Raw genomic sequence first — 15,947 nt, forward strand, 5'->3', positions numbered from 1 at the left:
ATTTAACGTCTGAGGCACCAATCAAGATACTGCAGTCCTTAATCTGTAAGGGAAAAGGTAAAGGACGCTTGTGAGCTTTCAATAACTCCAGGAAAGAACAAAGATATAGAATCTTAAAAGCCTTCACTGAAAATAAGATAAAAAAAAATCTTTCATGTATTTAATATATTAATCTGTTCACATTTGCTCTATTGCATCATTACGTATTTCAGTCTAAAGCATTTTAACAAGCGGAACTGTTTTCCTGAAGGCAATGCTACATTCTCAGCATCCAAGTCCTAGATTCTCCTGCATTTCTCATTGCATTCCAGCACCATCTTGTTTTCCTTGTCCACCTCCACAATCCGCTAGCACCCCTCCCATCTCCCATCTCCTTTGAAGACCAAGTAAAGTGAGCCAGGAGAGGCGTGTGGTGTAAATGACCGGTGAATCACTGTCATAGGAACGAAGGCAAGCCCAACTGAACTGGCCTTGGTACAGCTCCCAGTACATTTCTCCCAAAACATGTCCTCCTTTATTTGATTACCTCTTTTTCTGAAGTTTCTAAGAATGTGATGGCTTTGATACTTTATCTTTTCATCAAGGTATTTGAATACTTCATATTTGAAATTTGATAAATACAAAGGTTACATGATGGAACACTCATTTAAGCTTTGTTCCCATTTATGTTGTTCCAGCCATCTCTCTAGAAACTATAGTTATAATTCTATCATTTCTTCTAAAAAGCTCTAAAGTACCACCACGTTTTCATTTTAGAAATCAGTAAATAAGCAGACAAGGACATTGTGGTACTGTTATTGAATATGTTCCACTGAAGGACAAACTTCTCTAAAACTAATACAGCAACATTATTTAATTCTTTGGGACATTGAAAACGCCTTGCCTGATTTCACAGCCAGGTGAGGATGTAAACAGTTTTAAACATCAGCCCTGAAACACTCCATCCCACGCTGAGGAGAGAAAACAAAAAGCAGCATCCTCAGACCTGCAATTCCTCTATGGGTAATAAGATTCTTCACTACCTGATAGCTGGTCTGAGGTCAAAGTTTAAAAAGAATGTGATTCACAATGACATTGAAACATCAGGAAAAAAGTATGTTGTGTGCACTGCTTTGTGTTTGACAGTTCCAAGCAGATAAGTGAAAAATCTCACTAAGGAAATATCAACAAATTGTAAATGACAGCAGGTTTGCAAATATTATCCGCACTGTTAGATGGGTGCAGTGTAACTTCATGTCTCCAAATAATCATTCATCTCTGAGCCATCTGGTGGTTAATAAGCAGCCTTATGTTCTCCACTCTTCTTTTTTTTATTACACCTTATATGTTGCCGATGTGAAAGTTTTCACTAACTATGGAACTCCAAATTGAGAATCTTTAAATGCATTTACTCAAGTAATAACAGTTTAAAAGTAAGTCTTCCTAATTTTGCTCACATTATTGCCTTGCTTAATCAGCAGACTTCTAATAATTTTGTTCCACCTTGATCTGCAGCTTTGGGCAAAGACTGTGTTTACTGCAGCTTCAAAGCAAGATATTCTCACATAAAAGCCAAAGTACTGAGTACAAAGTCATCTGAAAATTACAACTTCACTATAGTGATGTTGGACTTCACTATTATCTCCAATTATTTTTAGAATTATTTATAGAAGAAAAATATTGAACTAAAAACCAGGAAAGGTATTGATGACCTAAATTTAGGTTTCAGTAAAAAAAAAAAAAAAACACCACCAACCACAAGTCAATACTGATACATAAGACAAACTATCAGAGTTGGAATCCATCAGTATAAGATAATGAAAGGCTTAATAAATTTAGTCATCTTTATGATACTCAGATAAAGCTGGACTTTATCAAGAAGTCAATATAATTTGGAATAAAAGCAGTAGTCTAAAAGAGGTGAACTTGGAAAGTGTTTTTGAAGTTGTGAGATTTCTGACCTTCCCTACACTCGTAAATGAACTTTATAGACAAGCTTTTAAATTGCAATCAGAAAAATCACTACCAAAAGTCCACCTGTTCAGCACTTGCCTTAATAAGAATCTAACACCACTGTAAGATAAAAGAACAAAAATGCTTAGCAGTCATTTCCCATTTTTCATGAGCATTGGTTGCATGGATAAAAGTTTATTTTCATGTATATCTGTTGATCTCACACATTATAATCTATTTTGTAGTTTCATTCTATCCTTTTCATGGTTCTTACCCAAAAATTCAGTGACCTTGCCCATGGTTGTAAGATCTGAGGTTAAACATTAAGAACCTTCAAATTCTATAAATTGATCTATGAATTTTAAAAGACCTACTCTATCTGTAAAAAAAAAAAAAAAAACCAAAAAAATCACTAATAAATGATGTATTAGAAGCCCACACACCAATGGAGAGGCACTTGAATACAGTGTTTTCATTCATCTTTTCAAATTTGATTTCAGCATTAACTAGCTTTAGCACAATAGGAATAATATTCCAGCCAAGAATAAGAGAGAGCGCTAATCCAAGAGAGCTCTAAAAATGAAATTCAGTAACGCTTCCATCAGAACTCAAATATCTTTTCCTAGAGCTACTGTGGTTATAGAAGTTTTTCATAGCCAAAGTTGGCTCAAATATATAAACGTTAAAAAACCACATAAAGACAAGTTTGTTTTGTTTTTGTTTTTCCCCAGCAAGCAGCTGGAAAAGTAATTTACCAAGTCACCCTGATGTTCAGCATATTTAGTTAGCGCCCTATAAGACAATTAATTCCTGGCTAAAAAAACCCTAAAGATTAAAATAAAAAGTGGACCTTCACCCACTTACTAATTCCTACTTTTTCATGCAATTTGACAATCCAGTAGTAAGAAATCTTTTATTTTATGGCCACATAGCTTCCAAAAACATTACTTGGGATACAGCATCTTTTTTCCTCTAAGAAAAAAAAAAATCAAAAACTATAAGTTTCCTCTCTTCCTCTGCCATAGTCAGGAGAAATAGCAGAAGTTTTCTCTTTTCATGTAAAGGTTCTGACACATTCTGTATAAGCTATTCAATCTTTCATTTTCTTACATCTATCCCAATACTCCTTTGCCCACCCCATCCTCTTTAATTGATCTGTTGTGAGCTAAATTTCAGATTCGGAGAAAGCAATAAGTGAATTTCTCAAAACATATCTGTGAACGTATATCTGAGCACAATCTGAGGTTGGAAAGCACCTCTGGTAATCTTCTGCAAACTGGGCAATGGTGCACTCTGTCCCATTATCCAGATCATTAATGAAGATGTTAAGCAGTATTGACTCAGTATCACCCCTGGGGATTCCCTGCTACTGACTGGCATCCAGCCTGACCTTGTGATGCAGATCATGACTCCCTAAGCCCATCAGCTCAACCAGTTTTTGATTCACTTCCCTGTCCACTTACCTAGTCTGTACTTCACTAAGTTTGTCCATAAGGATGCTACAAGATGAAGTGTTGAAAACATTCCTAAAGTCAAGATAAACAACATCCAGAGCTCTTCCCTCATTCATCAGGCTAGCCATTTTGTCCCAAAAGGTTTTCAGGTTGGTTAAGTGTGATTTTACCTTCATAAATTCACACTGACTACTCTCAGCGTGGATTTCCACCATGTCTTTCATTATGTTTTAAAATGGCTTCCAAGAAGATTTGATCCATCAAGGTGAGAGCAGCTGGCATGTAGTTTCCTCCTTTTTGTCCTTTTTTAGACTGGAGTGACATTTCTTTCCCCCCCCTCCCCACCCCTCTGGAACCTCCCCTGATTGCTATGACCTTTCAAAGAGTGGCCTTACAACAACTTGATTTTACAAAGCCAGTGATTTAAGGTATGTCTACAGGCTTTCCTATGGTGAATTCAAAGATCTGAGAAGAATGCTTTCCACTTTTCTGGCCGCAAGGCTGGTAGCACGGTAGCAACATATTGTATTTCTAGCTTCAAATCTGCATTTTACATATTTGTACATTGACAGACTTTACTGAATGAAGCATTTATTGTTTGTTTGTTTTTACCTTGGAGACCGTTGTCAATAAGGTCCAAGAAGCAAACAAAGTAAAATGGATTCTAGTTAGCAGAGCCGGTCTTAAAAATGGTAAAGATCATCAACATGCTTATTTCTTCTTTTTTTGAAAAGTCACTGATATGAGCATGGGATATTTGTTTTTGCAGTCTATTCTGATCATTTCCACTATATTTAGTTACTGTTTTGAACTTTGAGTGTAATATTAAAAAAGGGGGAAAAAAACAGTCAAAAAAGCAGGCAAGAAACTGTAAAGATCTGGATTAAGAAACACTAGATAACAGTATTTGAACTATAGAATATTCAAAATTATAGTAAATTACAATTCATAGGAAAACCTAAGTTGTTATAACCTAAGCAAGAACAAAATATTCTGCCAGAAACATTCTTTCACATGCACAAAATGCTTGTGCATACCTTGGAATCAAAAACCTTGGAAAATGCAGCAGACGACAACTGAAGTTGTGATTTTTTTTTTTTTTTTACTCCTTTCAAAATAAATCACCATTAAGTCAGTAAAATGCCATTTGGGAAGCAATGCCTAATACCTGGTTATAGGTATAAAGAGAGTGAAAGACCACACTGTTTTTAAAAGCATTAACTACTTTCTAATAACAGATATAGCTTCTATCAGCTCTTTGTGCAAATGGTCTTAGTTTTGTAAGCACTAGAGCAGGACTGAAGGGCATTTCTGCATTTCTGAAGTAGTGCTTGAATACTGATTGAGGTTAACATCCTTTGATTCAAGAGCTCTAATGTGGAAAATGGTAAATTGGCACAATAAAAGTTCCATATATTTCACTTTGCCTAAGGCACTTACTTAAATGCTGATTCACAACTAGAGCCTGGAAAGTGACTAAGATGGCCTACAAAAAAAACATGCTGGCAGAGGCTTCTGCTCACTTACTGAAAGCATATCTTCAGTATTCCTGCTGATCACAAATCTGGCAGTAGGCATTCTTGGGAAGAGCCCAATCTGAGGAAGCGAGCTTCCAACCAGCACTGTATTTTACCCACCTGAAAGCTCATTACCAAGAAGTGCTCATCCCAAAACAGCAGTTGAGCTAAGCTGCAAGCTAGGAATACATTAAAAATGTTGCAGTATCATGTGCTATCTCTAGTATGCATATGGTCACGTAGATCATAATGCAATTCCAGACTAATCGGGACATTAATGTATTGATGGTTTGGCAAGAGACAGGAGGACAGCAATGGGAAGCAGAAATCCAACACTGTGCTACCGACACATCTGGCTTGCCAAGTGGCAATACATCCACTCACACCATCCACAAACTAACAGCCCAGACAACATAGTCCAAAGGTTTGCCAACAAAAAGTGCCTTGTAACAGCACCTCAGCTGCAGAATTTTAAGGAAGAGACATAAGATTCTCTTTTTTTTGCTTTCAGCATTGCAGTACCAGGTGAGCGCATTAAATATTTTTGGTGAAGATCAAGTTAAATCACAACTTAATCTTACTGTCATCACACAAAACCAGTGGAGAATTGCTCACCTCTTAGCCAAGACTGGACCCAACCCTTTGGGAAGGCTTACCATGCAATAATGTTAAATACTAATGCATTTTCCAACATTAGCATGAAAGTTGCTGTAACATGCAAAGGGACCTCTATTTTGAGCCCAGTACTTGAAATCTTCCAAGCACGCTGCAGAGACCATCCTCTCTTTCCTTATGTTACTGAGTATGCAGATTGATGAAAACAGATTTATGGCCAGTTTTCTATTTATGCTTATTTTTAGCGTAGAGTAAGCTCCTGAAGTACAGGAAGAAGTCTGATAGTTGGATAAAATGAAGTAGAACAAAGACAAGGAAAAGTAGTCAGCAAAATGCTGTATGTTTCAAGCACGCTTGATAACTAAATTCAAAATATTAAAACTATAATTGATCCACTTTGTGATAATTATACTTGAAGTGTTCTTATTTCCTTCCTGCTACAGAGTACGAATAAACAATCTGTTTTCAATTGCTTGCAGTCATAAAATTAAAAAAAGCTAAAGAATATGCAAGTCAAATATGAAATTTTGAAAGGAATGACACTTGTTGAGAAATTTTATAGTACGTTTCAAAGACATGAAAAAGCTAACTACTTTGGCACAGCACTACTCAAAGATAATCAGCATCTTGCTTGCTGATAAAAATGGTGAACTGGCTTTCATATAATAGTAAAAAAGAAGAAACTGAAGACAGTCAAGTTATTGCTAACGTCTGCATTCATTCACTTTGTAAAAAACAAATAAGGACTAAAAAGAGCAGATTAAATGTCTTCCTGCAGTTACTATTTCATACAGAATATAGTCACTTTATACAAATCTTATATAAATTAAGCCTCTCCAGTTCCTCTGCTATGAAGACATTTCACAATCTAAGCTCATGTGGTTTCAATAATCATTGAATTTCACTGTCTGTTTTGTGGATGCAAGCACATTGCTCTATGCTATGTTTTCTTTCTGGTTACAAAAATCAGATCTCAAAAAACCTTCAAAACTTGATCCTCCTAACGCTAACTTCAATAACGCATCTTAAAAAACACTACAAAATTGCACTTCAGAGAACAATTTCTCAAGAAACTAACCTTAATCTTCAAAAAAATCCTTACTCTGTAAGATAGATGTAGCAAAGAACAGATTTTTCTGCTAAAGTATTAAATTCCCTAGCTCCCTACCACAGCCAAACAACATCACTCAGAGCTAACACGTGAAATGAACATAAGCATGTTACTTGGTCAACTCTGTGTCAGTATGCATATACGTTCAGATATAAATATACCACTTAAAAGACAATCTTCCAGTCATCCTGTCAAGAGGTGAAACTGCTGACTAATATTCCTGAAGCTAACATTACAGGTACCCTGGAACAGAAACATCTCAGAATAAGCATTAACTTAGATGATTTTGCTTTGCATCGGAATGTGCATGCTATTAAAGTCTCAACTTTACAAGCATTAACCATGCACAAATATGCCCCTGTCTTGCTAAGACAGAATATTAGGAAGAACCCCTTCCCTTACTCAAGTTATTTCCAGGAAACTGAAAATATGAAGAAAGCATCTGACATACAATTCTGTTTTTTGCTACTGCATGGAATACATGCCATCTATATTCCACAAATTTTCTACTAGTCACATACCTCAAACTGAACATTTTGTAAACAACAACCCAGAACCCAACAGTCTCCCTATGAAGGACACTGCATGCAGCCCATGCACAGCTTTTGTATGCTTCCTCACCAACATGGCTTGACAAGATTCCAGTTAAATGACCTCTCAGACTCTGCCTCAAGCTTTTGCCTTCTCCTTAGGCTACTAGAAGATACTCAGTTGTGATGGTGGTTTTTTGCTGGAAAAGAAACTGCTTGCTGGACTGAGACCACCAACTCATTTCACATAGGTCAGAAAATGAGATGGTACTTGTTTTGGCTGTTGCCAACAAGCTGTATTTGAGCTACAGACATAGATGTGAAAGGCTCTGTAATAAATTGCCAATCTCCTGAGCCATCCAGTTAACAACATGCATTATTTTTTTCCATTCAATTACATTAATACTTTCATACTTAAGTTCATAAATTTTCTGAAGCCTTATAAAGTAAAACACCAGAAAATTCAGATTCTTGATGACAGGTCATTTGTTTTCCATATGCCTCAAAAATTGAAGAGTACTGTTGCAGGCATGTAGTAAGAGCAAGACATTACACTCTGGTTTAAAACCAGATGTCTGTGCAGTAACATACTATATATTCTTATATTACTTTTTGCTCCACTGTTTCACGGAGTGATGACTAAACCATCACAAGATTCTTTTTTTTTCCCCTCAGTGCTGAACCTTTTGTTTGGTTTCTAAAACCAGGATCAAATTAGAAACAATATTCATGCAACACTGTTGTAAGAAAACAAAGCTTCTTTGTTCTTCAGTTCTGAAAACATTATTATTTTTTCAAATATAGACGTTTTACCATTAAAGAGACTAGCACACTACAGAAGCATTTATTAGGCACAAAAACAGAAGACAAATAACTAGTCATTGACCAGATTTCAAGGAGCACTATTAAAGCTATTTCAAAGACAAAATTTGATTCTAGCAATTCCTGAGGAGCAATATGGAAGGCAGCAAGCATAGAATAGCACTGGTAATACGTACTCATGGGAATGACAGGTGAAACTCATTATGCTCTCATGTATTAATGAAATTTCAGTAATTAGAAGTCTCACACATCATATTATATGAAGAAGGCTATAATACGTAAGAGATATGGACAACTGGGTCAGGAAAACAGACTTCAAAATCATAGAACACTGTCATATGCCAAAACAAAACTATGGGCGTATTTTAGAAGCAGATATTTAAGAATTGGCAGGATTTACTCATTTAAAACATTGAATGGAATCTGTTGGTTAAGAAATACTAGTTCAAGTTCAAATGCTTCCTTACATTGCAGTTAGGATAAACATTAAGTCTTCAGAAGTTAGTATGGCTATATTTCTGATATAAATACTCTAAAAAGCTAACTCTTGAATGCCATTAACTTAAGTGAAACTGACAGTGTTAGGAAGGTAGCTTTTTTGTTTAATCTTCATTTCAGCAGCTCTTGTAGTCAACCATCTTCTCTCACACCTACCCGCATGCACTATAAACTATTTCTGAGGCCTGCAGTCATACTACCAAAGGCACATTCTGTATTTTAACATGCCTGTTATTTAAATTAACAGTCAAAAATAGTTTATTTAGAAAAAAGTAAACCAGCCGTCTGATACGCTTCACTTCCATAAGCCTATTACAACATAGCAGGCTTTGAAGATTTGCACACAGGGCTGGCTGACTGCTGTGTAAAAATATTCATTTTATTTTATTTTTCATTAAGGGCCACTTGCCCTTAGCACAGAGGTTTGTTTCCCCAAAAAACAAAAATAAAAAATCCTTGCCCTTAGTCATCCCAGTACTAAACCCACTGCAGATGAACTTACCAAATCCCTGTGCAACACCCAGTTAGCATGCAGGTAGTGAATACCATCTAGGATCTGATATAACAGTGACTTCACCATTCCCCGAGGTAACTGAACTGGTTTCTTGTTTGCTTTAGAAGCCCTGTGAAACTTGATTATATGCTGTAAAGAGGAAAGAAATCAGAATTTGAAAAAGTAAATTTTTTTCTATTAAACTGCAGCATTACAGAACAATATTGCCAGCAACTCCTTACACAGATGACAGTTCTTTGCAAGCTTTCATCATTCATTTTCCAAATTAAAAACATGTACCCTTATGCACTAGGAAATGAGTACTATATGAAATAAGATTAACACCATCTCTCAAAAATGAAATCATCAATGCAAATTGCCTTCCACTGATCTTTTGTAGGTCTGAAGTTTCTGGAGAATATTTTTATTTGAGGCTGATATCTCTATATATCACAGCACAGGATTAAAATTAAATTACTCAACTCCCATATCATTTTATTTTATGTTTTCTCTTATGGTCGTGACACTAACATTCAAGATTTAAAGCCAGGTTCTTTGAAACTACATGAGGAGTTTCTAACTTTTAATTTAAACAAGGAATTAATTTGAGCTTAGTCCATACACTTAAAAAACATCATACAAAAAGAATTGTTGCTGACTGAACAAAGCTACAAGTTTATCTATCTTAACATCAGTCACCAGGCTACACACAGAGAAACCTTCAACAATTGGCTGCATACACAGGCAACGATGTCTAACAACATGAAAGAGTCCAAAAACCTACATTGTCCTAACACTCAAATCCCAGGTGCCACTAACATTAGTGGCTTTATGCCATAGCATAAGGTGTGTCAGTCTTGGTAACCATTATCTTGTTTCTGTCCTTTTGAGAGAGGGGTAATTTCTAGAACAAACACTTTCTGTGATGGCTTACACTCACGTGATAATCAGAACCAAACTCCACCCTCACCCAACCAAAACTTGGCTTCAAACTGCTGCCACATGTTCTTCCTATTGTGATGAGGAAGGTCCTCTCTTCTCACTGTGTTCCTCAAATTCCAGATGCCCCTTGGGTACCTGACTACTCAACCCCCCAGGGTAGTTCTTCCTCTAACAAAGTGTCCTTTCCCCAGTCTCATTATAGTTGTGCTCAGCACATACGTCAAATTTCAGAAGATGATTAAGTAAAAAGCTCTTTCTACTGTAACATATGGATGATGTCTCCATTCTGTGCACTGCTGTCACTTTGATGTCTTTTAATCACAGATGACACGCAGGGTAGGTGAAACTCCACGCTACCCTATTTCTCAATGTTTATTATTTTTCCAAAGCAATCCACCTGTATAATCAATTACACTTTCCCACACACCATTTTAGCTGTAGCAAAGGATTATATCTGCATTTAACTAGATTTTTAGCTACTGAGTACTGAATGCAGATTTTTGTCTTCTTAAAGAGCTCACAAGCTAGCTGTATCATCTGGTTGCCCAACATTTTCCATTGCTTTTCCTTTGGTACTGAGAAAGTTTCCAACAAACATTGAGAGTAAGAGGCTATACTGTTTTTAAACCAATGCCTCTTCCCTGACCTTGCCCCTTTTCTGCAAATAAAACCAACTTATCTACAAGTAATTCACCTTACCCAGAGGTCATGCTCAGCATAGTCAAAGAGAAGCCACACTTTCCTGTCAGCATGAGAAAGAAACACCTTTTGCAGAGAAATGACATTTGGATGCTTGAGCTCCCGCAGCAACTGCAAAATAAACAAAGACCATAACGGTTATATCCACACATCCAGAGCTGTGGAAGGGCTAGAAAAATGAAGAGTAATAATAGAATTTGCTATGTATTCTACAATACAAACAACAAAGATAAAAACTGAAAGAAAATAGCATTTTTCCCCTTTTTTTCTTTTTTTTAAATGACAGAATCAGTCACTAGTTTGAAACCAAAGCCAAACACACAGTTTGTAACCCCCTTAGAGCAAACACTTCCTATTCATTTCCTTTAAATCTCAGTAAATCTCACTATTATCCAGGATCACAATGCTCCCTGAACAGCCAGCTGTGGCAGCTGCCTTTTCCTGTAGGCTCTAATCTTTGATACAGCCATTTGGGGCATCCAATTTTCTCCGGATTCCAAATTATCTTGGAAACCCTGCATTTTGGTTGCAGTCATTCCAGGCAGAAGCTCATGACTCATGGAGTTCCTGTCAATGCAGTCAGCTAAATGAAGCCGTGGTTCACAGGATGGAGCCAGACGATATAAAAGGTCAGCTCTACCAAAAGAAGGCAGCCTAGCTCCCTCCCACAACATACACCAGCTATGGCACTCACAGAAGCCATCCACCAAAACAGTTCACCAGTTCAGAAGAAAACTAACCCAGACACACAAAGGTGGCAATTTTCTGCTTAGTTATGGAGCTGCAATGACTCGTGGCACTAACAGCAGACCTAGCAGCAGCAAAAGGATAGAACACAGCTTGGAGCAAGGACTTTCAGCAGCAGCGGGCCATCAAATCAGCTCAGCTGCCTTTAGAAATTGCAAGCTTAATCATCTCCAAAAGGAAAACATGATAGCACAAGAACTGAATGCAGAGAGAATGAGTCTGAGCCTTACCACTCATGTTACACTTTACTGTACTCACACAATTGCTGAAACAAAAAAACTTCTCAAAAGTCCCTAAGCAAACTATTCTCAAGCATGGATGCACAAGGTTGGAGGAACTCTTTGTCAGCTTACAGATGGTGAATGGAACAGTTAAGTCTGCTGGAAATTATGACATTTTAAATAAAAGAGTGGCTAGCTTTTTTTTTTTTTCCCTTAAAGCCAAGGACAATTCAAACTAGTCCTTGAATACAAAAGAGAAAATTAGTATTTTATGTCTGAGATTGAACCTAACAGGAGAATTTTGATTTATTAGACAATAGAGGAAACAAGATAATTAGTTCCTTTCCATTGATAATTCAGTTTCATGCTAACATTTCAGCTGCTATTTAGAAAGTAGAAGGGCTGTCCCAAAAGTAATGCCTCCTATTGTATGATGTTGGCTCATGACATCAAAGGTGGATGCTGGTATTGTGGCAATAGAGCTGAACCTGCCTGCCAATGTTTTGTACATAGGATAACTGTAAGTTACAGTACAATAAACTTCTTAACACATTTAAAAGCATTCCATAGAGGAATTTTAAGGCACGATCTGAAAAATCAAGTGTGGAATTCTGTAAATGTCTGTGATCCCTACATAGCACAAGGATTGAGGTGGGGGGAGAACACCACAAAAACGCTTGTTTGTTTTTGTCTGTTATAGGTAGGGGTCATCGGTGTTGGGTTGAGCCTAACCAGCAGCTAAGTCCCCAAGAAGGAAGAGGAAGAGCACAGGTGAGAATACTTTTGGGTCAAGATAAAACCGTTTAATAAATGAGGAATGGGGAAAAGAAAGTAATCTGAAAGCACTAACTCATCACCATCCGTAAGCAGACTGATGCAGTCTGCCTCCCAGCAACGGTGACTTACCCCAAATCCATTTCCCCTCAGTTTTCAGTGCAGAGAATGACGGTATAAGGCATAAACTATCCCTATGGCCAATCTGGCTCAGCTGTCCCTGCTGTGACCCCTCCCAGCCAGCCCTCAGCCTTCTCACTGTGGCGGCAAAGTAAGAAAAAGTCAATGCACTGGTATGTTATCAACACTATTTTAGTCACAAATCTAAAATATTACATGTGCTGCTATGAGGAAAATGAACTCCATCTCATCCAGACCCACTAGAGCATCAAAGACCAAAGGTAGGAGTCAGCTTCTTAAAAGGGAATGAGATTATAAGGTTCAAGAATGCATTATTCCAGTCCTTGTAGCCAGAAGAACTTTTTGTTCATTCAGTATAAATTCATGGTGCTAGCTCCAATTTATGCCAAACATTTTGATGAACTGACTGTAACCAGAATATTTCAGACATAATTATATGTCCCAGGCCAAAATCTAACCATATCTCCTATGGTCTGATGACATTTGTACCAGCAGTCCAACTTTTCACAGCCATACAACTCCTGGATAAAAGAGGATGACAATAGTCAGGGCTCCAGAAAGTAATCAATACCCTTCACTTCACCTTCTTCTGTTCCATTTTAAGTCCACCTGACTCCTTGTTCTCCATGTAACAAAAATCATCAGCTTTAAAAGCCCATCCTTTTCACATCAAATGTGATCCATCTTAAAGAACACAAAGAGAATCTACCATCAAAGCTGGACCAGAAAACAATGCAGAGATGAGAAACCTCCAGTAACTGAGCAGAACGTGCCCTGTCTGCACAGCCAAGCAATATAAACATAATCCTCCTTTGTTCATGCCAGGAATAGCCAATACTGTGGATTATTAAATTCATAGCATTCCTCCTGATCTGCTATGTGCCAAGCTGCTGCTTTCCCACTTCCAAATTCAGCCAGAGGCAAGGTGTAAGTAGCAGAGGGTGTGTTTGCAAAATGGGCACACATACAGACCCGCATGTAAACACACTAAGTACAGACACGACCAGTCACTGATAACAAAGGCAACAGAACAGCACCTCCTTTGCAGGCACACACTTAGACACAAAACTTTACCACCTTACTGAGCAACACAGCCAGAGAAGCAAGGAGCCAATGCCCGGCCTGCTCATATGGAATCAGATACTTATCTCCCCTCCCTACTTCCACATGCTTATTTCTCCCAAACTCACCTTGATCTCAACCTTTCCTGCCTTTTACTCTTTCCCTGATCATCCCATAGTAAGTTCCACACAGCTTCAGCATCCCTCCCAAACACTCAGTAACATCTCTGCATTCTCCTGTAATACTTGCAGCTATCTTACTTTCCCTCTCATCAGTTACAAAGCCCTGAGTCTAGTCAAGGATAAGCCTGAGAGACTCCTTCTGTGGCTCATCATCATCAGTGCTTTAAGAATTATGGCTTTTGTTACTGCCATTGATACAGGCTGTTTATGATTCATGCATCTGTGTTCTCAGTATTATCATTCCTGCTGGCTTTTTATCCTTGTCTTTTATGCTGAATAGCTGTTAACCACATATTCTTACAGCCTGCTTTAAAAGCTGATGCATTTGGTCAAAGCAAGACAGCCACGAGCATCTCAGTGAACAGGATGGCTAATGCACATCAGCAAAACCATCAGAATGAGGAAATGATTGCTGCAGTGATGACAGATGATCCCTGAATTACTGTCTTGGAAAGGCTGAAATGCTCCAGGACAGAGATAACAGAGCAATAAATGCAGACGCTGTCTGCAGGACAGAAAAGCTCCTGCATCACATGGGCTGTGTTTCCAGCAACCTCACTCTCCATGAACCAGGCCTCTCCAACACAAATGGCATGTGCCTTTCCCATTTGCCTCATGTCTAGCAGCTGACAGAGATCAATGAAGAAAAAACAGATTGCAAGAAACAGAGTATGCAACCAGCACCATATTGCTTCTTGGCCTAAGGACTCTCATACCCTGGTTTAGTTCTACAGAAAACAGAGAAAGTAGACAAAAATTGTTCACCCTAGCTTTCAGCAAGTGACTGTCTTTTTCATCTGCAAAAAATATGATGATTCAAGATTGTTTCCACAGGCAGAAAGATTTCCCTTAGATCAGAAAGGAAAAACCTGGCTCACATTCAAAGAAACACAAATCTACAGCTGATGAAGATGATGATGCATCCTGTTTGACTTCAGTGACATAACCTTATGTCTGTCCCATCTGGGCTTGCCCTTGTTTTCATAAACATTGTTCAAGAAACAGAAAGAGAACCAACATTCCTAATAGCAAATTTTGAGCTCACACTGAGGTTCCTATATCTCCCTCTTCAGATGCAGAAATACTGTCCCTCAGCTGCCATGAGTGTGGGGTAAGTGAGCATCCTGATAACACAAAATGCCAAGAGAAAAAAAAGAGGCACATCGCTGATTTAACTTTTGTGGTTTCCAAAATAATTGAGTCTTCCACAATCACACATACAAGGAGAGATGCTGGCAAATAATTGCATGTCCAAGCACATTCAAACTATTAGAGGTTTCTGAGATGTTCAGGGTCTGCTAGAACTAAGGAAGTAGATGAAGAATCCCAATGACTTGGGCACCTGTCACCAAGCTCAGCAGATTTTGCTTTTCACAGAAAATGTTTACTCCTTAGGAGTCCACTTTTAACATTTAGTTGATATTTTATTCCATTTTCACAGAACTAAAGCTATTACTACCTTCCCTTTATATAAAATCTCTCAAACATATTGCTTGTATACATACCATACTATTAAATTACAGCACATGAGAGTCATTAGACTGGTTGAAGGGAGTCAAATCAAAGATGTTTTCCAGCCTCTTATCACACAGAAGAGTTGCCAAGAAAACCACTACCTGTCTTCTAAAACAAGGACTGCGCTCACCAAAATGAGCACTGTATTCATTTTTCTGTATTTGCTTTTGTGGGAGACTGCTTTCACTGCTAATGTGGAAGGAACACAACAGCCACCCCATGAACTGAGGAACCTGCCTCCTCCACTGAAGTCAATTCAGTCAAGATCACAACTCAAAAGGCAGATGGGCTCCCTCCTCATCCACCCAAGCACAGGCCTGCTGCGTCATTTGTCCCTACTGCCCCACCACCTTCTGGCACAGGAGCCAGGATGATGGCAGCTGGAGAGCTAGACAGGACAGCTGCAGAGGCATTCTGTTCAGGTAAGGGCAGCAGGAGGGCTGTACTGGGCTCAGAGCCTCCTCCCTAGGGACAGAAATCAGTCTCTCTTTTGTCTATACTCAGTCGTGAACCACCAGATTGCAAGCTTGCATTACACTCAAGCCACCCTGTAGGTTCCTATCACTTCCTCTGAGTTGAACTGAGCAATGCTATGATTGAAGGAGGGTTCAATGCAGCTTCTTCAGACAATGCAAAGCCAACAAAACTTTCCATTGGGTGAAAATGAACTTAATGTATCACACTACAAAATC

At 38.2% G+C, this 15,947-nt stretch overlaps 1 protein-coding gene across 5 annotated transcripts in view; it reads right to left on the bottom strand.

The window, feature by feature from the left end:
- CDK8 (cyclin dependent kinase 8) overlaps positions 1–15,947 on the bottom strand; it is a 67,786-nt gene that overhangs the window by 30,517 nt on the left and 21,322 nt on the right. For all 5 annotated transcript variants that reach the window (XR_014881091.1, XR_014881090.1, XM_085216135.1 and 2 more), the window contains exons 3-4: positions 10,614–10,724; positions 8,982–9,122 (exon numbers count right to left, since the gene is read on the bottom strand). Coding sequence is in view for 3 of the 5 variants with exons in the window: in XM_085216135.1 (XP_085072261.1) it covers positions 8,982–9,122; positions 10,614–10,724 (252 nt within the window). In the remaining 2 variants the exon portion in view is untranslated. The remainder of the gene's footprint in view (positions 1–8,981; positions 9,123–10,613; positions 10,725–15,947) is intronic.

The sequence above is a fragment of the Meleagris gallopavo genome, chromosome 1 (genome assembly GCF_905368555.1).
Source record: "Meleagris gallopavo chromosome 1, MGAL_WU_HG_1.1, whole genome shotgun sequence".
NCBI classification, from domain to species: domain Eukaryota; kingdom Metazoa; phylum Chordata; class Aves; order Galliformes; family Phasianidae; genus Meleagris; species Meleagris gallopavo.